General features: G+C 30.8%; 2 protein-coding genes across 4 annotated transcripts; both read right to left on the bottom strand.

Moving 5' to 3' along the window:
* Window positions 1-4,042: 4,042 nt before the first annotated feature.
* Window positions 4,043-7,191, bottom strand: LOC118068299 (titin homolog). The gene is made up of 3 exons (XM_035085598.1): window positions 6,945-7,191; window positions 6,698-6,752; window positions 4,043-6,549 (listed from the first exon to the last, which is right to left on the bottom strand). Coding segments are annotated over exons 2-3 (2,508 nt in total). The 5' UTR covers window positions 6,699-6,752; window positions 6,945-7,191.
* Window positions 7,192-21,707: 14,516 nt separating this feature from the next.
* angel (protein) lies at window positions 21,708-24,786 on the bottom strand. 3 transcript variants are annotated; one of them, XM_035086014.1, is made up of 7 exons: window positions 24,201-24,782; window positions 24,006-24,058; window positions 23,405-23,771; window positions 23,082-23,254; window positions 22,623-22,996; window positions 22,289-22,535; window positions 21,708-22,215 (listed from the first exon to the last, which is right to left on the bottom strand). In XM_035086014.1, the coding sequence occupies exons 3-7, from the start codon at window positions 23,760-23,762 to the stop codon at window positions 21,814-21,816; spliced, it is 1,554 nt and encodes a 517-aa protein (XP_034941905.1). In that variant the 5' UTR covers window positions 23,763-23,771; window positions 24,006-24,058; window positions 24,201-24,782; the 3' UTR covers window positions 21,708-21,813. The 3 variants fall into 3 exon arrangements, with proteins under 3 accessions (XP_034941905.1, XP_034941903.1, XP_034941904.1); XM_035086012.1 differs by having other exon boundaries at window positions 23,405-23,774; window positions 24,006-24,786; XM_035086013.1 differs by having other exon boundaries at window positions 24,006-24,785.
* Window positions 24,787-25,015: the final 229 nt, after the last annotated feature.

Raw genomic sequence — 25,015 nt, 5'->3', positions numbered from 1 at the left:
TCAGTTTATTAATACCGATGAAAATCAAGATTTTTCTCTGGATGATGTTAATCCTTCTTCATATTTAATCTCCATCATTTTTTCTTTCGCGGATATGCGGGAGAGGCGGAGAAGGGCTCGACGAAATCTCTAAAGGCCGGCCTTGCTCTGAGACTAGATCGATCCGGCAACATCCAAAGCGCCGCCCATTTTTTTATACACATTCTCAAACATTTCATCGTTCTTCTAATCTTTATTATAGAGACCAGGACTTCATATGAGTGTATTTAAACATTCACTAAGCAGAAAATATATATATATATATTAATTTGCATGAAAATTTATTGATAAATTATTTTACGAACATAACTAAATAAATAAATTGTATTATTATTTTAGCCACTAACTTATTTAGTTGCATTCAAGTAGAATAAAACATTGAATAAATGATATAAACACTAGACAAAATATTTTACTTTAAAAAATATTCATTTAAAATTGGAGCATCAACAGAAAATATCTATATAATAATATATAAAACTTAGATATGTATAAATAGTTTATCAACATGCAATGACATTTATTTATTTTTTGATGTGAATACTTCTTGACTTTTTTGTAGCATTGAATATAAATACATGTATACATATGTACACTATGTATTTCTGTTGAAACGACCTCTTATATTCTTCTCAATTTCACTGCGGATATCGTACCGTTAAAGTTTCACCTGTCGAGCTGTCAATCGTACAGTTAACTCATGTGTCAGCGTCTTCTTTTTGTGCCACGTGGGTTTGTAGTAATCATCAGACAGTTTACACCAACACAATCTCGAACAGACGATTAAAATTTGATTAAAGTCTACTGCAGAGATGATTCGTTCAGAAACAGATGACAATACAAGATGGGAAAAAATTTACAACTACTTGAGAACATTTCTTTCGAATGAAAATGATGCTTCAGGTATATTTTTAGATGACAAGTTCCGAGGAAAGGTTTTGATTAATCAAATAAATGAAACAAATAAAATTATTTATGTGCCAGGAATTGTAGTTATATTTACTGGAATGCAACATGCAACTTAGATGTACGTCTTTACGTGCAGTAGATGCACACACGAACGATAATACTGTACGTCAAAAGGTGGGGATTGATGAAACTGTGCACTCAGGGCAATTTGACTCACAACATTCTGAAAGCGAGCCGACTTGAACATGTGGGCGTGTGTTGAAACGTTGGAACGTTAGACGAGTTTTGCGTGGGCATAGCATATTACATCTGGCCCGGCAATGCTGGGACTTTATGATGGACGAGACAGGTGATTATGCGTGTGAAAACTGCTATAGAAACGACCACGTGCAATGGCGTATGCAATTTTTTTTTTTATTAATAAACTTATGTTTATGAATTTATTCATAATTTAAACAAAGAAAACAAATCAAAAATTAATTGAATTCTTTTCTACTTTTTAATTTTCATCTTTTTAACCAAGAATGTTTCATGGTATCTGGATACTTTCCACTTGCTTGTCATTATGCATTTTTTAAATCTAATTATTCTATAACAAGCTTGATAATTCCATGAAATTAAGAAAATTATTTTAATTAATGTTTTTTTTTTTAGATAAAATAATTTTAATATTAAAATTTTTCGAAATTATGTCAACTAATGTTTTATTATCAGAAATGAAAATACAGAAATGTTTGTATTATTCAAAAATATTAGATAATATCAAAAAAGTATATTTCAACAATCATTATAGAAGCAACAGAGCAGAAACAATTTGAATTGTTCATAAGACATTTTCAAACAATATCGTTGAAAGACATTAATTGACTCTGAAAAATATTCTTACATAATTATTATGTATGATATGATTATCATTGAAGTAATCTATCTCTATCTAGATCCTATGAAGAAGGCTATTGACATGCGACCAAAAATACAAAAGCTCTGAGTCTTCCCGACCCTTGCGTGCGTTTGTAACTCTGAGAAATCTAACACAATTTATTATTCACATGACAAACGAGGCCGCACACATTAACCTTAAACCTCTACTCGACGTTTAACATCCAACTGCGCTGGCAATTATAAAGAAATGAGTGGAAGATGAGCCCGACCTTAGGAGAATAAAGTAACAATTACTAAAAAACAAAAAAAAAAAGAAACAAATAATTATTTATGTTACTGTTTACAAGTTACAAAAATATTATATGTCATCGATAACTACATTTTCATTAGAATATGCCTTTTGCCTGAAGGACTAAAGATCAATTTGCTTTTATACACAACCTGGTATGATATGATACAAGTGGGTGTATATGCGCCCACATAAACCTCCAACGGATCATGGAGATGAAGTAAACGGAGTAATTTGGAACATAACTAACAATTACTTTACGGAAAATTTTTTTCAAGTACCTTCATCCAAAATTTGTGGTAATTTTTGTAGTGAATATCTCAAGCGGTGATGGAAGATAACTTAACAGAAAATTATTACTCTTAAGAGTACAGAGTTATTGTATACGCACAAAATTATTACTGTCATTTTTAAAAAATCAACTTTTTTTGAATGTTTTGACAATAAATAACAATTCTGTTAATAAAATAAATAAACTAATAAAGAAGCAATAATGTTAAAAAAAAAAAATAAAATAATGTTATACATATTTTTTTTCATTCTAAAAACTGGTCTTCTTTGAGGCGTCTATTTCTTGATCTATCTATTTTTCCTTTGAACTCATTATTCAAATATTTCTGTTTAGAATACGTAATTAGATAAACCATATTTAATATAGAAAATAGTATTTACTGAGATATCAATACCTTGAAATTGTTTTGTCATATAGACTACGTTTGTTGATGTTGTCCAAGGTTAGGATTATGAAGAAACGTTTAAGATTATTTTTTTAAATTATTACTAGATACTAACCACAGTCATTGCAATAAACGTGAGTACAAACATTTTATAATACTTGTTGAGTATTGGAAACAATGTTTACAAAGCTGTTGATGTCCCCGATTATTTTTTAATCATTATTTTAAGAATTTTTATTATAAATATTGTCAAAGGTCAGTAGTTTCTCAAGATAGTTAAAATAATTTAAAAGACTAGAATTATCACTGATTAAATGTTTGTGATGTTGAAAAAATGATTGAATATTTAAAAATGAGTAGTATGTTGAAACTCTCAGCTAGTTATAGGAAACATAGCTGAATAACCTAGATTAATTTTAATATAATGAAGTCTCATAAATAAACAAAACGTAATAAAGAAATAATTGAAAAATTTTTTTCGTAAAATTTTATTTTTTCCGCTCTAGAAAAAATTTTTTTACGGCAACAGGTACTTATGAAATACACGTATAATAAACCTGCGCTCCGAATACCACAAAGAAGAGAGTAATAAAAATGTTCACTGCCAATAAAATATCTTTGCAAACGTGGATACTAAACGACAGACTGTTTTATTTTATTTCCGGGTAGTATTTAATGGTCCTAAAAATCTCTAGAATAAAAAGTTAGATTGTAAATTACAATTATGAGTGACAATAGAAAATGTTAAATCAAAAAACTTTAAATACTTGTACGACAATAAATAACCAACGTGAATAAATCATATTTATGTTTAAACTTTTATAACAAGTACGTTAAGGAATAAATTATTCAATCACTTTCATCACGTAAATGTTCAGGTGGTGTACAGCCACAAATAGGAAGCTGGCTACCTTTAGTTGTGAATCTTAAAGGATTATCATCACACTTACACAGTTGAGGTTTTTTCACTTTTTCACGATGAGTTTTTCCTTTGATAACATGTACATTGTCGACTCTTTCAGGACATTTACATGACTTTGGTAGTTTAAGTTTACTTATCGATTTTAAGCTGTCCATAGCATTCCTTGCCTTTTGTCGAATGACTGGAAAAGTTTCTTCCTTCATTGCTTTCAGACTATTCCCCATATTTAAAACAAATTGCTCAGCAGCTGATGGTGGCGGCGGCTTAGCAGCTCTCCGACGCGTACAGAAGTCAATCCTAATACTAAAGAAATTTTTGAGGAGGTCAGAAAAATCCTTGTACAAAATCTTCAGCCAAGAAACAAAAGACTCGCCTCTGACGTTGACATTTCTTTTGAACTTTTCCATCCTGAAGTCTTGATGGATTCGAACATTTCATTGAACAACTCGGTATCTCATGTTTCCAACTTTTACTCTTTCGATCGGATACTTTATCAATTGGTGCTGCGTAATACTCTTTTGCAACTTCTGATTTAAATGAATGCTTTGGAGAGTAATGACAGGATGCACGTGTTGATGAAGATGGCCGTTGTACTATATCTTCCCTTCCAGCTTGACTCGATTGTGCATGTGATTTTAATTTTCTTGATAAATCACTCACCCTCAAGGTCGTCTGATCCATAATATCTGTAGGTCTTGCTTCTGATTTTAATGATCGAGTTGGAGACTTTAACGATCTTGGATCTAATATTAATTGTCTCTCTAAATCACTCACTCTGTGCGTCGTCTGATCCATAATATCAGTATCTTCAAATACCGATCTTGGCCTATCCATTCGAGAAACTCGAGAATCAGCTCTTCCACTATACCTCTTAGCATCTAAATCGTCTAGTAAAGTTGTTCTTACTCCTTTTTCTAAATCAATTGACTGCTGTTTACTTGCATTTCTCGATCTAGAAAAAATACTTGATGGTCTCTTCACAAATTCAACTGATTGCCTCATATGTTCACTGTCTGAATCATCACTAATCCATTTATGTTCACTGTCTGATAATTTCGAAACTCGTTTGCTGTCAAAATTATCAACAAAAAGTGATTTTCGATCTCCTTGAGATCGTTTTGATGACCGTTTGCTTGTAATTGATTCATGAATTCTACTTATCTTCGGCTCCCGTAATGATTCCTGTGATTTTTGTATGTCGGAACGTCTCTCTTCATCTGAAGGAAAACTTGATCTTGATGTGTAGTCAAAACTTTCATCAACTATGCTTGATTTTAATCCGTCTCTTGATTTCTCGGACCTTCTTGATGATTTTCTACTTACACTCTCTTTAGTAATTCTACTCAATCTACCTTCTTTTATCGATTCTTCAGATCTTCGTCCTTCATCATATCTTTTTTCATCAACGCTCACACGTGTTTCGGGCTTATAATCAAATCTATCATCAATTAAACTTATCTTTACGCCACTTCCTGACTTTTTTGATGATCGTTTGCTACCAGTCTCTGCACTTTTTCTACTTAATCTAGCTTCTTTGCTTGATTCTCGAGATTTTCGTTCATCAGAATATCGTCTTCCATCATCTTCAGAAATCAAATATAGTTTATCATTATCTAAACTCAATTTTAAAGAATCTGCTGGTTTTTTAGATAATCTTCGAATAACACTTTCTTCATCTATGATATTCGATTCACCATCTCTTTCTGATATTTTTGATTGTCGAGTGATAATACTTGTTTTATCCACAACTACATTTGTTTTGGGATCAATTTGAGGTTCTCTTGATGACCGACGACGTTGAGAAAGATTTACATCATCAAATTTATCTGAAGGTACTTTGGATTGTTTTCTACTATCAATCGAAAGACTATTTTTGTCAAAACTCTTCTTTAAATCGCTACTAGTGTTTGATCTTTGCTCTTGGCTAGAAATTTTTGATGGTCTCACGCTACTTTTAATACTTCCAACTTCATTTAATTTTTTGTACTCTCTTTCAGATAATTTCGATGATCGTGGATCTTTATCAGAAATAAAACTTGGTTTCAGTCTATTGTCAGATACTCTGGATTTCCTAGATCGTTGAATCGCTCTTTCTATTTCATCTATTGTCATCATTTTTGCTTCATTATATGATAACTTTGATTTTCGTCCATCAGAATAATCTTCGTCGACATCAACACCCCAAAATACTGGTTCTTCTGATTTTTTTGAAGATCGTGAAGTAATACTTCTTGGATCGCTAATTTTAGAAACTTTCGACTGTTTTCTACTATCATTGTCAATATCATTTTGAAGAATACTCCTTAAATCACTAATAACTCTTGACCTTTGATCTTTTTCATGTTCTCTTGAATGTCTCAAACTACTTCTCACGCTGCCAATTTGACTTAATATCTGTTCTCGTTCGGATAATTTCGATGACAACCTAACATCTTGTTCATATCCTTCTTCATCTTCCACTGCTTCATCATCTTCTTCTTCATCTTCATCTTCATCATCAAAAATACTTTCGTTTGTTTTTCTTGGAGATAATTTTGATAGACGATTATTTTCTAATACATCAGCAGAACTTAATTTGGACTCTTCCGATCCAAGATATGCATTTTGTTCATTTCCTCTATCATGTTGATTATATTCATTGAACTCCACCCCTTCTTCAATATCAACAGGATTTAAATCTTCAGGCTCCCCTGATAAGCATAATAATTGAGATAATCTCTGTTTGAATCCTGATGATCTTCTTGAAGATGATTGAGATTCAGTTGATCTACGAGGCCCAGGTGATCTATATGTTTCAGATGATCGATAAGATTCTGGAACTTCAGATCCCACTGTAATAAAATGAGTAAAATATTAGTATAAAGTGATAACTTGCTCCTACAATATTGATAATATATAAGTATAATATTAATAGTAGAATTGCACAATTATACCATTAATATAGATTTTTTATTTATGCTTTTATAAGCATAAACTTACTTGAATTTTAAAATTATTCCACAATTTGCAAATTTTTTTAACTGGTATAATTAACCTAAAATAAAAAATTAGTCTTAGAAAATTATTGAAATACAATATAATGATAATTATTCTTTGTCATCTCAATGTCATTCGAAAGTAAATGATGCATGAGTGAATGTTGAAAGATACTCCATAAAATAAAGATGAAATAATTGGGAAAAAATTTTTTAATTGAAATTCTTTGTGAGGTTAATTATGAACTTACCTGTCTTAGAACTTTTAACTTTAACAGTTCCTTCTTTCTCTTCTGCAGCCGCTAAATCAAAAATTGCATTAGAAAATTCATTCTTACTACTTGATGATGGAGGAACTCTAAAAGTGGTTGGTTCAGTGAGCATTAAAACTGTGAGTGATCCTGTCAGTAAATTCTCGTTAAATTGCGGTGGACATCTTATAAATTTTGTAACCTTTTCCATCGTTCTCTCTCAACACTTTGACCACGTAATTAATCATAATTTTTCATTATTGTACTCGAAAGCCAATAAATTAAATCAATTTTACACAAGATAGTTAAAATAAAGTGTACTTTCTAATAATTTTATTATCTCCTCATAAGATTCTTTGATTGATTTTTATCTTAACATACAACATGTAAATTTTGCAAACTTCATTATTGATTCTCAACTATTTGTTATTATTAGGAAATTCAAAATAAATACGATATAAGTACTTATAAATCCTATTGTGAATACAAACTTTTGTTATAAATAACTTTTGGTGAAGCGTAAATTTTGCTGCATTGCTTTTTAGTTTTTAGCAGCGTGAAAGCTAATCATACGGTTTAGTAAATATTTTCACATGAAAAATTCCACTTTCTTGAATTTGACTTCAATGTCTATTCAATTCTTATGAATAAAAAATTATTTGTATTTACGTTATCTGATTAAATTAATCTTTCGTAAGGATATTTATATAAATAAAAAGATAATTTCTTAATAACATTATTTTTTAATAAAATCTTTTCAATGATCCTAATCACCATGATTTTATGATTACGAAGAATTCAAGTGAAGCGTAGATCTTTAAAGAGAAAATTAAAATAAATTTTAATCAAAAGGTCAGAAAGTCAATTGCCTGTAGAAAATTAAAATAATGTTCATTTTTTTCCAATAGTAATACTTTTTTCTTCTTAAAAAATGTATATAAAAATATTTTTCTTCATCGTTGCAAAGATCATTGTATAAGAATTAAGAAAAGAATCTTATTTAAGATAAATAAATATTGAAATGTACAAGATCGCCTTATCTCCGAAAAAATTCGAATAAATTTTAGGTCTTTGCTGTATCGAAAAAATAAAACTCTATCCCACGTTTTTACAAATACGATTAGAAATTTTTCTCATGGATGTTATAATCTATAGCAAACACAAGCAAATTCTTAATATATTTAACAGAAAGAGCGAACCATAGTTCAACAACGATATACTCATGTGGTAGAAGGTCATAAATCTTGATCGAATAAATTGTTTGGTAACATGGTGGCATTAGATGATATATGTACACAAGGTGGGCGGCTACACCAACTTAGTATATTTAGCAGTCGAAATGGAGAATGAAAACATATAGATCCCATAGAAATCGGCGAAACTACTTGGGATTACTAGTCAGGATCAAGGGAGAGTTCTTGGCAACAATTCTACGCCAACCAAATGACAGGTACGAGACGTCTAAAAGCTAAAACCTTGTGTGTGTTCTAATCTTTCTCCATTTTCACGCCGTATGGTCCAGCTCTCTATATACCGCCGGGGAACACGCGGCAACAAAAAGATCCTTTTGTTGAATAACCAGCCTTAGTCATAAAGTCAAAATAATGTAAGTGTTGAGCTTTGTGTAACGCCAGCTTCCTTTCAGGTAGGATCTAGATGAATGTAATATGCTCAAGCATGAAAATTCACAGGATATAAACATATAAACATTTTTCAATCGCGAACTATTGGGCTTGAAAATTGGGCAATTGCCCGAATGACTTTTCTCACCACGTGGGTGAGCACAGAAGTAATTTAAAAAATGTTTTTTCATTTTTTACAAAGCTCTTTTACAAGAACATATTGAATTCATAGAATTCTGAAGCATGAAAGACAATTAATAAATAGATTTTTAAATTGAAAAATTGATATTGAAAATTAAATTGTTATGGTACATTTATAAATGATAAATTATTTAACTTTAAAGTCAAACTGCCAACATCATCAATTTCTTTTTACGTGAAATCTAGATGAATGTAACTTCAGAGCATGAAAATTCACAGGTATATTCACATAAATTTTTCCAACCAATACAGGCAACTATCGAACCTGAAAATTTTTAAATTAGTTAACCGACTCCTTCTAACCATATGGATGAACATCAAAAGTGATCGTGAATTTTTTTTCTACTTTCAAAGGATCCATACTGCTTTTGGAATAATCAGTGTTATGCAACAATAGGATTAAAGTTGGTAGTTTCATAAATAATGTCAGCGAACCAATAATTTCAGACAAAGGGAGGAAAAGGTGAATAAGATAATTGAGTTTACGATGGCAAGCACATCGATCACTAGAAGATACAAACAAAGCACAGGTGAAGGTATAAGACGTTTATCAGTCCTATGAAGAGATATATCGCCACAGGCTTTAAAATATAGAACAGTTTTGCCCAACAGAAACCACTGTGGGTGGCCAACTGGAAAAGCTTTATATATTCTTTATCATTATGCTAAGAACCTTGTATAGTAACATGAATGATATTTTATATACGAGAAATAAAATCGGCAGTAAAAGTGAAATAAAAAATAACGCAAAGGCTTAATCACTATTTCTTCGCACGATTCTCTCATCAAATGATCTATAATTCTTCACCCTCAATTAATCCTTCTCACGTATTTTGGAATAATTTATTAAAGTCAACCATCAACCGGGCTACTCTAGTTTTACCTCTGGTAGGAGTTGAATTAGGCATGGATTGAAATTTTCAAGATCTTTTCAGTATTGACAAGACGACCACCCTGTCCTTGCGGGAAAAGCGGTTCTTTTCATCCCCATTTAAAACATAGATCATCCGTTGTCGCTCTGTTTACCACAAACGTCCAAACAAGTCTCGTCTTCGAGGTCTATTAAGCACATCCCGTGGTTCTAGGTCAAAACTAGAAAATAGCTGCCATATACCTGGACCAGGTAATCCTGTATCCTCAGTGGGGCTTCTGAATAAGATCCATTGATGTCACCGCGGACAGAGGCTGCCGCAACCAAACAGGGGCGTGTCTGTCTTTCTAGATCTTTTTCAACATTGCCTTGTCTTCGCAGCTAAGTCCTTGGCTTCTCATATCCTTGATCCTATCTCGCGACATCGCGACATCCTTCTATTGATCCGCCGACTCAAACAAACTAGATTTCTTCTGTCGAAATGTTATTACTTTCTTCTTGTCATTCTACTAAGGAAGAATACACATCTTTCCCTTCGATTTTGACACCCTTGGGAGAGAAACTTTTCACCCGGGAACATCCTTTCAACTTATTGAACTGACGTTTTACTTTCACACGTATATTTGAATTGTAATACGAAAATTATAAGCTAATAAACACGCTTCACGGACCAATGCTTGCTTCACAAAATAATCATAAAAGTGAAAAAAACCTATGCGTATAAAAAAAATAATTGAATAAATGATCAAACAGCTTCAGTTTTGCTTTTTTTTATTCTTATTTCTTAGCTTGATATTTCGACAATTTAATTCCCCCCAGGCCACTACTGAACGTATTCATTACAGCCATCATGTGTGCGAGGAAAGCGAGAACACATCATTAAAGTCTTCAGTTGATCATTCAGTGTCTTAGTTAACATCTTGAACTTATATAAGAAAGGCCAGGTGAAACCATACCGTGGAATTAATACTTTAATTTTCTTCACTAGTTTCAGAAAAATGAAATAAAAGTTTTTGCATGTTGAAACTGATTACCTTGAAAACATGAAAAACATTCTATTGAAACACAAGTGTAAATTACATATTCATTAAAATTTTACTTAAAAATATTATTGGAATTTTGTAATGATAAAACATATGGCCATAATTACATTACAAATTATTTTTTAAATTAATTAAGACAAAATAAATACAAAACATCAGCTATAAATATGTAGTTTGTTCTCAAGTATATCTTTGGCGCATAATAGTCTTGAAAATATAATAAAACATGGCTTCATCTAAAATCTATTTTTTTTTTTTTAGAATAACTGGAAAACATAAAATAAATTTTCTATTCCTTTGTAGTCTAGCTTTCTACCTAAATACCGACGGGAAGACAGACATTTTAACAAGCTATTGATGTTTGAATATCTTCACCTTTAATTGAGTAATACAAGACATATTTTCATTAAAAAAATTTTTTATCTTCAAAAAAATGCCCATAAACTATCTTCACTTTTATCCAAATATTTTCAAAATTATCCTTGACCAATTATTTATTTATAAAACAAAAATTCTTTGGATAACAATAAAAGCGCGATTTATCAAGAAATACCAGATACTTTACTAAACCATTAAAAAAAGATAAATTTGTTTAATGGATGTAGAACTTGGATAAATAAAATTTCATTATTTTAGTCCATAAAGAAGAGGGCGACACCTGCAAGAGTACTGGAAATGAACGGATATTCTATTGTAAAAAAAAATTCATGGAAGTGTATATGTTGTTAAGATCAACCCGAAGGACCAGTGGAAGTTAATGAACCACAGGACTCCAAGCCGCAGTCGTTGGAAGCAAGGATAACGAGCAACTACGACGAAGGATGCGCGTAAAGTCTGCTCGTGGAGGCGCGTTAACGAAGAAAATTATTGTCGAGCAACGGTATGGAGAAAATCAGGTTCGTTTGGCACTCGAGCTTATATTGAGAATAAGAGAGAGAAGAATAGAAGGATACGGAGTCGTCGGCGACCCATGGTAATTGTTTCGCAGGATCGTTTCGCTCGTTTCAGTTTCACGAAGCGCGAAATGTTCCACCGTAGTGGCCACCTAAGTCGCACTGCGGTTAAAGAGGGAAAAGAAACAAAAGATAAAAGAAAGGAATAGATAAAAATTGGCAATTTTTTATAAACTGTTTGTATACGTAAAAATAGCTTACATTGTTATCGCACCATTTGGTTAATAAATTCAACGTTTTATATAATATCATGCAGAAAACAAAATAGCATCCAGCAGTAGCTGATTATTCTATAGCAGAAGCTTGTAAGTCTATTTGTAAATTCCTTGACGTGAATTCAAGCGGCTGATGGGCATCATTATAAAAATGTGTAGAGATTTTACAACAAAAAAATGATAAATGCACCCTGTGGGGGATAACAAAAACGCACATGCCATGTGTCTTGTACATTTAGCTAGAATGATACGGAAAAAGAGAATTGTGATGGGGAGAGCGATAAAAGGGGAACGGGTAAGAATGATTGTACACACCCAAATTCGACTTTGTTCTCGAGAATACAATACTCAATTATTCCTGGGAGCATCCGCAACAGTTTTCTTTTAGTATCATCACTTTAGCTGCAATGTGAATTCTAAATTTGTTTTTCTCAATTACAATAGAAAAGTATAGGCAAACATAGACATGATATCCTTATTTCCGTTCATTTAATCAAGGAGTGACTGTGAAACCAAGTACTTCATATGGATTAATTGATCATTGTAGCGATCCAAGGTGTATTAGTAATCTATTTTACCTAGAAATAATTAAATGTAATTGGTAAAATAATTATCGAAGTATATAAAATACTTTTTTATCATTTTTCATTAAATTATAGTACTTCCATCTCATATTAATTAATAGAATAATTCAAAATAAATTGTGTAAAAGCTTAATTACTTATTGAAGTATTCAAAAAAATTATTTCTAGTATTAATGAGTGTATATAAAAAACAAATTAAATTATTAGTATTCATTAAAATAGACTATTATATATTATATTTCTCACTGAACGGATTTAATATATTTATTCCTCAATTTATTTCCATCCTAATCAAATTAATTGAATTCAAAATCACTTTTAAAAGTTCCAGCTGCTTCCAAGAAAGCTAATATACTGTTTCCATCAATATTAAATAGTTAGGAATAACTCATACATTAAAATTACAATAATTTATAATTTTTTTCAGACAATTGAATACCATTCGACTGAACTGTGAATATAATTTTGCGTGATATCAATCCATTTACACTAATTGTATTAAATCTCATACATTAGTAAGACATAATAGAGTATGATAATTAAAAAGAAAACATTACATCCACACAGGATGCATAATTTTTTATTTTACTTAGCCTCCAACTCATATAGAAAATTACAAAAAAGTATTTAACAATTTAATTATGTTCACACTCACAAAGAAAAAATTGATCGACATTAAGTTGTCTTTACTCACTGCAGACCATGTAATATCAATGCAGTCAGTCATATATACCTCCAGTAGAAGCATTTATGTGATATGCAATTGTAAATAAATGGTAAGAGGAATATTGCGAAGAGTGTCAATTATCCATTTATCGCATTTACCCGTTCTCTTCTTGATAAAATCAAATATAATTCGCTTCTCAAAGTCACGCAAAAGATTGTATAGTACTTTTGTAAGAGAAAGAGATATAATACAAAATTATTAACATGAGATCATATAGATTCTCCACGTTATGCTTTGTAACTTATTTACATATGTTGATTACATTTTATTAAATCGTTATTCCTAACTTGGATTGAGAAATAAATAAGTCAATAGAATAAATCCTAAAGTGAATTTAGTGAGAAATAAAAAAAAAAAATGGGAATTTTATTCTAATAATGAATAACAATCACCAAGTATATGTAGAGACACTTGATCGTATGAGTTGATGCATTTGTGGCGCACTATTAATCTAGTAATTTACCACGGCTCCTTTTTGCATTCATGATCATCTTCATCATAACATTGTGGTCGAGGCTGCGGTTTGATTTATCTCTCTCATCGCTTCTCACGCAACCGCGATAACTCACGGACCCTTAATTTCTATTTTTCATCCTCCCCTAAACCCCCGCTTCTCTTATAGAGCCTAACAGCAACCACCTAATGGCGGCATACACACTCCAAGCCATCATTTTCTATAACATTCGACGCCATTTTTCACAAAAATTATAAATGAATTGATAGTTCAAGGGGAGTGTTTCGTAAAAGAATTTTGTAGAAAATATACACTACCTCACACCACGAATGATCGAGGACTATTATGAGTGGGTGTAGAGATGGATGATGAAAATGGGTATACCAATGACTTTGCACTATTTTAAATTGGAATGAATAGAACTGATAGTTGTCCACATTTTCCTTTAGAAATTTTCTTTTTAACATTTACAACTGTGGTTAAAATCATCTGAGCGACTTCCAACGCCTACACAATAGAAAGATGGTCATGAATATAAATTTATATTCAAGTTTTCTTAGCAACCTTCAGAATTGGACATTTGAAATATTGCTGAAAGTAACAACACTCAAACAATGCCTAATGTGCATATTGTTTCATTTCTACTTAATAGATTTATCTTTTTAATCATGAAATTCATTATGAAGTTAATATAGACAGTCAGACATACATCAATTTTTCAATAGCTAATAATTTCATGGAATTGATATTTACTCTCAAGGAGAAGTGATTACACTAGAATACAAATTTTTATTTTCTTCATTCCCACAGACTGAATCAGCACTATTTGATATTTTTTCATTATGAATAAATATCGAAGAATCATTGATTTTTCGATAAGAAATTTTAAATTACTTGAAAAGAAATTTAATACAAATATATTTTATATTATTTAATGATAATCAAAAAAACCTTCTGTATGATAAGATTGTATTATTGAAGTTAATTTTTGCTAAAGAAAAGTTTCGCTGTCATTTACTCTATAACTTGAAACGGATTTATATTCTATTACTTTCTAGAAATTATAATCAATATTCACAATTTATTAGCAATTATTAGCAATAAATAAATATTTCATTCAATTATACAATTAAAGAATACTAGAATGTTTTTTCTAGTTGATGGTATTCTCATTGTACCTTTTAAAATAAAATACATCAATATAATAACTATTGTTTCTACTCTTTCATCCATGTCTTGTTAGTTCATGTAAAACAGTGTCAGATAAATTTGATGAAAGTGCTTATTAAAGTCAAAGGGTGGAGCTTTACAAGGAGTGGCTGGATGTCAGTAAACATCTAAAGGTTTCTAACAACAAAAAAAGTTATTAATGTTTCAAGCAACACAGCTATTGAATTAACATGATGCAAAAATGTCACCAAGATCCAATGGTGTAACTTGTAACTAGTTAATACATACAACATGTCACCCATCGAAGGACACGTGTCCAAGCAGCAGGACATTTCCTAGTGACACTCTGTCGATTACAAGGGCTCGTGCTTGCTTCGTAAAATAGCACACTGCGTGATACTTGCATTTGATTCTAAGGAAGTAAAGAAAAAATAAGATCTCCCGCACGCGTGCTGTGGTGACAACCTTACGCGCGTGTCTTCTAAGTAAGGAACAATAAGAAGAGACCACATTAAAGGTAGAAAGTCAAGGTGGTATCATAGGACCAAGGGAAAACACCCAGGAAGATTTTCAATTGTGACTGACTAAACTGAGAACATGGGCCACCCGCCCACGAAGATCTTTTAAGATCTTTGTTGAAATTGTGCAGCAGTTGTCCTGCCATTGCGCATTCGTGTTCTTCAGGATGCTTACCACAGAACATTGACTTAAGAATGAATAGAGACTGTTAACAATAGATCTAGCTACATATTTTGTCAACTAAAAGATGTCAATCGTTCGATCGCCCACAGTCTGCAATAGGAGAAAAAAAAGAAAAGCTAGTGAAAGCTGTTTTAGTTTTGTATATTTAGAAAATCTCATTTCATTCTCGTTCATACTATTTGTTGATTTTAAGGTGAGTAATTCTCTTTATGTCCTTTCCTAAAATATTTGTAAGCAAAGGTAAAGCTGTAGAAACTTGGCCGGAAATAAGTCGATTTATTGGAACGACTTTTAAACGATAAAAATAAAAATACTTTTTTTTGTTTTTTTTATCTTATGAATGCAAGTTTCTTTCTCACTTCTTCCGATAGCTTCTAGTTCATTGTTTACTTGTATATATATGTATATATAACATTTGGTCATCTTAAACCGCACACGCCTTATTTCCTTCTGACTAAAATCTTTCTTCACAATGAGAAATGGTACCCAGACACTTTGGAAATAAACCTGAAGCGGATACAATTACGAAAATGGAAGTCTCTAACAATCTCTAGCTAGTATCTGAAGAGATCTTAGCATCCTCCATTCCTGAAAGCTTTACAAATTCGGAGATATAAATTATCGACAGCAGGCGAAGAACCCACGTGGTGCCCCTGTCAAGAAAAACCGCAAATTTTTAGTTCCCTTTTTCCTTTAACGATCTATTTCTTCTTCTAATATTCCTCATCTTTAGTCATCTTTAGTCAATTTTAGTGTCTCCTTCAAAATATGATTCAACAAAACCACTAAATGAACAATAGAAGAAGAAAGCTAACGAAGAAGAGCACTACGTTTTTCTCCTGTTATTATGATTTATGATTTTTTTTTCAGCATAATGTTTGGACGTTAAACAATTGAAAGAAGAACAGAAAGAGAATAAAATAAAAATGAAATAAAAAAATTCAAAGAAAGAGATAAAGGGCTCTCACATGAATTAAAGTACCAAGGAAAAGATAGCAGCGATAAAATGAAAAATATTTAAGGACAAAAAAGTATATAGGAATTCTTTAAAACGATGATTATCAACATTTGCACCTTCGATGTAAACGGAGCATCTTGAAATACCATTGAAAATGACGGTGTCTTACAAACAAATGTCACGGTTTTAATACTTCATGTGTTGACAAGGTATTTTTCCCGACGTGAAGTGCACTCTTGTACATTATCATTTACCTGACATAAAAAGTTACCCAAAAAAGGAAAGCGGTACATAGCCTACTCCGATTATATGCCCATGGACAACAAAATGTTAAGTGTTTAAAGGCACATTTTATCATCAAAGATGCCGTGCAGGTGAACAGTGTACAAGTTTGAAGAAAAATCCTATATGAATTACAAAACAGTTTCAAGTTATAAATAGCTACGAAATTTATTCTTCTGTTGATGAAAGAAAAGGAAAAAATACCCTAAAGATGTCACATGGCAAGCGAAGACATGTTTTGGATATTATCGTTATTTCTACCGGGTTGTTTTATTAATTAAGACCAAAATATTGTGGCTGAAAGCTGTTCGACTTTAACGGACCTAAAAGTGCGGGATGTTGATAATTTTGGTGACCGGTCTACTCGAAGCACAGGCACCGCATCCACCATTTTATCTCAGGATACCTTCTGGCCACTTTAGGAACCCGGACTCCCGTTCCATCGGCTTCTCTCACTCGCTCGTAAAGCAGATAAAGTCACCGCCTACCAAAGGATCACCGAAACCCAGCAGCATCTGGCGCGCGACATTAGCCGTGGCGCCGAAAAGTAGTGGGGAAGAAAAGAATAAATTCAGGTAGATTAGATCAAGGGATCCAACGAACAACCAGCTAAAGTTTCTTTAATATTACCTACGCCGTCAAAGATGAAAATCGATAGATCGTTTTGTTAATATTTTTTTTTAGAAATTATTTTCAATTTATAATAAAAGTCTCAAAATTTACGTCGTCATTACAAGATTTAATGGATTCCTGTGGTTTTTTAATATCACTGATAATATTTACATCGATATTAAGATCCGATTTATGACATGGTTTGAGAATATTGAACTCTACACAGTTTAACTTTTTCAAGCAAGGAAATTTTGTCAAAATTATTTATAATCATACCTAAGACCGTATTGTATATTCATAAAAATGATATCAAAACACATTTAGAAACATTTAAAAAAAATAATTAAATAATATCATCCAAATTTGATACTTTTGAATTGTGGAAAAAAATTTATTAATAATTATTGTTTTTTCAAAACATTTGATCTTCATATTTAGTTTATCTAATATGTAAAGAAATTCATTACCATTTTGTAAAACAGCTTTTATTACAAAAAATCATTGGATCACTGATACTACTGAATTCTGCAGGAACTACTCATAAATAAAATTCGTTTATAAATAAGCCTTCTTTCATAACGTTAAATAAAACTTTAGATAAAGTAATAAATAAATATTTCATAAAAAATTGTCGATCGTGTAGCTTTAGGCTATTTTATATAATGTTATTCAATTATTCTGCAAATGAGAGAAGCATCACTGAGAGAGAAAATTACAGTTCAGAATAAATATAATTAGCTGATTGAAGCACTATTTACACCAAATAAATATTAATTAAATAAGTAATTGTAATTATCCAAAGATCTCATAAAGATAAACACTTGATGGATATATTTCTTCAAGATATAATTTGTATAATTTACAAAATATTATAAATATATCAATAAATGAGTTTTTTTGTTAATAAATTCGTTCATAACGCTGACATAAACTGTTGAAACCATTTTGATGTTAAATTAAATCGCATTTCAACAGATATTTAGGACACTTTGGAGCTCCTAAATAAATATCCAGCTATTTTTCATGAAACTTATCTCTATTCTCCTGTTAGATAATGATAATAAATGTGTTACATATATACATAATCATTTCTAGTAAAGAAAAATACCTTTATAATAGATGTAAACATTATTTATCAATATTACTTAAGCATGAGAATCATCAAAAAAATAAAATCCATCATGGAATCTATGAAAACATTAATATAAATAATATTGATATGACAAATGATGCAAGCGAACACCTCTATGAAAGAACTTCTATGATAAATGAATTCATCATGAATAAAATTTTCACTCAGGTGGACAATATAAATGAAAAAAAGGTAGGTAATTTTTCTTGGCAACACTGATGTTAGTCACATTAGGTTTTTTTAGGTGTATTATCACACCGTGCAATATGAGAACTGTGGAAAAGATATAGGATAACACAGTCGGAGAATAATGAGTTAAATTTAAAAAATACTTTTTTAGAGATTATTTTATCGTAATTTATGAAATATTATGTTGATGAAGAATCAAGTGAAGGTATTACGGAATAATAATAATTGCGATACGACTTGTCGGCATTATCAGAGGTGGAGGACGTGGAAGATGTTATACAAAGGTACCGCGCGTTCTAGAGCTCTTTGTAATTTCTCACGAAATACACTTGTGCACGAACAACGGGCCCGATGATTTGAACATCGAACGACGGTAATTTAAAGACGATGAAAGATGACGAGAAGATATATTCTAGGATCGAAAAACAGAAATAAGTATATATAATGATAATGCAATTACGTGACGAATTGCGTGTTGCTCGTGCAATCTCATTAGCAGGCAATATTTTAGAATTAAATTGGTTAAAGTGTTGTTATATCCTCAGGAGAGTAATCAAAGTGTTTAAAATTTTTTTTTCATTTGAAATCAAGACGCTTTGAGAATATAAAATACTCGAAAATTTGGATAATAAAAAAAATATTATTGAAACACAATCGTTAAACGCTTCAATTAAGATTGGATAAAAAATGCTTGACAGTATGATTCAAAAATAAAAATGAACAATATTCACATTTCAACACGCTATGATTAGTTTTTAAATTATACCTTTCATTTTTTTTGTTCATTTACTCACAGAAAAAATTTCTCTAAGTCATTCATGTTTAAAATGAGAAATGTTGTTACTTACTTTACCTCTTAAAATTTTTCAATTACAATCAGGATCATCTATTTTAGAAACTCCACCATATTTTGAAACTACCAAAACAGATAAATAATTCTCCAGTGTCCTCATTGTTTGCTCCATTGAAATCCAAAACCACAATTCATGTAAAATGAATTTGACCCTAAAACAATATAACGTTTTAAAAATGATGATAAATCAATGCTTAATTTTCATTTTTATGACTTCATAATTTCTTATTATCTAAATTTAAATAAAAGCCCAAATAATTTTAGTCATGACTATAAATGGACATTGAAAATAATGATCACAGTTGAATACTTCCATAAATGTAATTAATAAAAAGAGGATAGCATTTGGAGTGCAAAGAAGAAGCATGATAATAGAGTTGAGTTAGTAAACGAGGCAAGAGAGCGAAAAATGCTTGTATCAAAAATGAGAAAAGAATAACAAGTGCTTTCTTCTCTTCTCTGGTGGCAAAAGGAGACTTAAAAAAGGAAGAAAATAAAGAAAAAGTGCGGCGTGACGATGGCGGCCCAAGAACGATCTAACCTGACTTAACTACATAACTACATCTTTCTTCTACGTTGATCGTGAGTAGTGTAAGCCCGCGGCCGCTTCCCCTTCTGGTCCTTCTCCTCCTCTTCTTGTTCATCCATTATCTTATTCCTCCACCTCTGTATTTCTCTTCATTTCGTGGCTCATCCTGAACTCATCTTGTCCCGCTCTATACTCTGGTGCCTCTCGTTTCGTTCCCTCATTCCTCTGTGTGCACGCACCGCCCCATCCACGTTACGATGCTAGCGGCTCAGAAAAAAAGGCGGCCCTAAAAGAACTCGATATTTTTTATGCTCCGACAGCAACTTGGGTGGTCCAAAATGGCCGCCAGTGATATAATATAGTGGTCTGTCTTAGTTCTTACTGCGTCACCCTCTTGCAATCGCCATTTCTTGTGGTAAAACGCAGACGACCCTTCACGTCAAAATTACCTAAATCTCTTCTACATCCTCTTGTTTACTTCCACAAGCATACTTTAAATTAAAAGCCGTAAGATACCTATCAAGCCTATCATAATTGAGTAATCGCTGACAGGATTTATTATTGTAAAGACATCATATTCTCGTGAATCTCGACGTGAATCATGAATCAATGATAAGTTTTTTTTAGATCTTTTTTTCAATGACAACTCTTTAACATTATTATGTAACTGCTGCTATCAATTAATCATATCCATATCAACGTTTTCCCTTTGAATACTTTTATTTCTTCGATATCTTAATCATAATTTATTACCAATAAATTTTTTGATATATGCTTTAGAGCGAATGACTGAAAAATATAATTTTAATAAAAAATATAATATTTTTTGTTCGAATATTCTTACTTTTTTATATCCTGATGATGCTCTGCTATCTTCCTATTCTTCACGTCTCTTCTGCTGGAGAGTAATAAAGTAGAATCATAAGTGTCCTAGCACGTGTCGCACAAGATATATAATTCCAAAATCTCAAATATTAGCAGTGAATCCCTCGCAACCAGAGTAAGAAAAGTGCTGGTGTAATATCAGTTCTTCAACCTTCTATTGTTATCACACAAAGTGGACGCCATGTGCGACAAACAGCACATGAAATTTTCCAACACCACTATCATAGGTGTGAATTACTTTACTGAATATTACTTATATTTAACCATTTTTTATTTTTTCAAATATTACTTTAATAAAATAAAACATTTTAAAATTATTTTAAAACAATTAATTTGTTATGTCAGTAATTATTTTTACAGAAAAGATGAATTTATTTTTTGTTTACGATTGTTGTATATGAATTTTTGTTGGCTAATTTAATTTTATAAATCTTAAATAGCATATTACTAACATGCTATTAGTTTAAATACTAGTCGAAATGTCACATTTATCTCGATAATGACTACGATAAACATTAATTAACACTATAATTGATAAAAAGAAAAATATTCGACGAACGTTGTTTATAGCATGTACGCGGGAACGTGAAGTAAATGCGTCAATGTAGATTGATACGTCACCTAGTGGAGGCTTGGATTAATCGTGCATCGACTTTAAAGATAAAATAGTGATCTTTAATCGATAACATTCAACTTCGTCGGCAATATAATTTCCTACTTTTAAAAAATCTGCATTTTCGATTTTTTGATTAGTTTGCAATTTAAATAAATATTCGTATTCTTTTTTAATTAAAAATAAATGATTCTTATTTATTTATTCACATAATGAAAACAAAGCTATACATCTAAATTGGCTAATTATTCTAGCAAAAACAAGAATAATTTTTTCACCTCATAATCTGTTTTTTCTTGAGTTTGAATGTGGCACCAAGGCAAAGATGATCACTACCTACCGTAAAGTTCGGTATCAAAGGTAAGGTTTCACATTCTGATACTGTTGGCAGAGTATATCGATTTAACGGTTCAACATCAGTGAAAAATATATAATCAACTGTAATCCATTGTCCTTGATTTGTAGTGGCTTCCATTTCTCTTCTCCAATTGTTGTGCTGATAAACACTACTAAATTTGAATGGATGCGTCAAAACGCCAGATGAAAAATGAGCAGATTTCCCTTCAATTATCTTAATTTCTTGATGACCTCTCGAAGTAACATCAACTTCATTAACTTCAGAATTTGCGTTGTATATTTCTCCATTTGTTTTATTAGCAGAGTCATTGCTTGACAACTGAAAAAAGTGAATCGAGTCATCAAGAAATTTATCGACTCAATATTTATTCAGTATTTAATCATTTACTTACCATAATTTTTTCACTCCCAACACCTCTTAATCTCTTTGTCAAAACATTAAAATGTTGGCAATTATCAGTGACAAGAAGAGAAGAAGGAATCAAGCAATTACTCAAACGCATAAAGCCCCTGTTTTCCAAAGTTTGTCCTTTTCCAACATAATGAAATGATCCTTTTGTTATAAAATTATAAACACCAGTAAAAGGTTGCAAGTTAAAATCTCCACATACAATTATTGGATAATACGAAGGTCCACTTCTGTAATATAATTAAAAGGAATAAATTATTTATGTTTGAGTTATTTAATAAAATTTTTCATTCAATTGTTAATAAATAAATGCTTACTCTGTATTCTCAATAAAAGCAATTCTTTCTATTTCAGAAAAAAGTATTTGGGTCTGGGCCAATCTAACGTCATTTCGTTTGGGATTGTAAAGTAGATGTGTTGTAGAAATAACAAAGAAAGTATTAGGACTCTCTTTCAATGAAAATTTAACTACTATTCCAACGTTATCTCTATTCAAAATATCTGTTGACGTTTGGTGATACTCAACATAAACGTAATTCTCTATTTGTAGCTCTTTAGGTTTGTACAGAAGAAGTAGCCCATCCTTAGTATTATTTGTGCGTTTTTTGTAGAGATAGTCATATTCCTTTTCAATAAAAGGTATTAAAAAGTCTTTCAGATGCTCTAATTGCATCTCTTGTATACATATCACCTGCAAGCAAATTGTTTTATTCGAATAGAAGTTGATCAATTATTTTTCTTTAGCAATAATTTATTTATCAATGCAAATGACATACATTAGCTTCAGCTTCTAATATTTCTTTTTGAATCAGAGGTTTTCTGATATTCCAATCTAATGCTCCTGGATGATGATATCGATATAAGTACGAATGAGTTTCTAATAAATTTTGAGCAAGAATATTATAAGATAAAATTCGAAGAATAAAATCAGTGTCTTTGTTTACAGTTCCTGGCAGAAAAATTATTCATTCATTTAAATAACGAAATAAAAAGGTATAAACTTATTATTTACAAATTCATAACTACTGTTTAAATTTACTATTTTAATGATTGACATAAAAATAAACAGTACTTCATTAAAAAAATTTGCAAAATTTACCATTATTTAGTGTTATCCATGGCCTCAATTCTTTATACTTCCTTCGGCTGATTCCATATTGAAATTTTTGTGATAAATTATTAATATCATTTCTAATTTCTTGCACAAAAGTTGTACCACTAGGCTCTGTTCGAGTATTTGATACACTTGAACAATCATTAGAACTATCGCCAATGCACTGATTTAACATAGGTTCCATTTTTGTTTTATTATTTAAATATTCTCCTTTAAAAATACTTTTCTGATATTTGTACTGTGGTGTAATAGTGTTATACGTTGAATAAAAAACTTCTGAATGATTCGAAATACTTTTAGAGTGATTTTCAAAAAGCAAATGATCAATAGATGCTTCCGACATATGAAAGATCTGCTGCAACAAAAAGTAATACTGAACAAACAAAAATAAAGTAAACAGTTACTTTTAGACAGTATATGTACGTAAAAGAACAAAAATTAGTGTTTATAAAATACTAAAGAGACAGATAAGATTACATGACAAAGGTAAAAACAAAAAAACAATACATTGTGAATCAAGGCCATAGAATTTAGTTATGTATGGTAATCAACAAGTTTTTGCAGAATATAAATAACTGAATCTTACCTTAAATTCTTGTTGAAATAATCCTGTATGAATGTAACGACCAACTACATTAGCTAAAGAAACAGTCGTTAATAATTTTGTCGTTGGGACCATTTATTACAATTATAATAAATAGTATATCATATAAAATAGGTTAAGTTGTAATCGACAAAAATAATTTTATGAAAATAAAAAATAAAATAAACTCTAATCTACCGTATTTCCATCACTGAAAATTGTCGAAAACTTCTTTACAGTTATTTAGGTTAGAACATTCAGCAAAGTCACATTCACAAAAAACAACTTGTGTGAAATTCGTAGTCAAAGTCTTTTCTTCATATTTTCAATCGCTACGTCTTAATGAATTGCTTAAAATATTCTAAACTTTATTGACAATATTCAAAATGTTTTCAAATCCTCTTTCGGATTATACTAATTAATGATACTTTTTTTGATCGTATGTTTATGTATAGAGTTAACGAATGATTAAATACAAAATAAACGGATCGATATAGTCAAACATACGTGAACTACTGCTGTTTTTTTGTGGTTAACTTTTTTTTCATGACGCAATGAAAACTTTAATACTTTTCAGCATTGCTTACGGTTAAAGGTTACCAACTTACAATAGTTCATCCAACAACAAATATTATTGAAGACACAATAGTTTTTTTATCAGTGATAAAAGAGGTCTCACACGAATTTGCATATTTTCTATTTTTTTCAGTTACTACGCATCATAATTTTTAAGACAACTGACAAATATTTTTATAAAATCAAGTAAAATCTACCGGTTACTTCGACTCTTATAAATAATATTGTTATCGATAAATGTGACTAATTTTATTATTGTTTTAAAATCTTGAAAAAAGAATGTTTGTTACACACTTTTATAATGAAAGAAAGTGAAAACTCAATCACAAGGATTGCTCAAATTCATTGTGTGATTACATCTTTAAGGAAATCATCATATTGACATAACTTCACTGTTTGGAAAATGAGTCTTACAATGCTAATGACAATAATTATAT

Source organism: Chelonus insularis, unplaced genomic scaffold (assembly GCF_013357705.1).
Source record: "Chelonus insularis isolate UGA/USDA-ARS -01 unplaced genomic scaffold, ASM1335770v1 contig_3_pilon, whole genome shotgun sequence".
NCBI classification, from domain to species: domain Eukaryota; kingdom Metazoa; phylum Arthropoda; class Insecta; order Hymenoptera; family Braconidae; genus Chelonus; species Chelonus insularis.
The sequence above is the reverse complement of the archived record's forward strand: the minus strand, read 5'-3'. Positions and strand labels throughout refer to the sequence as shown.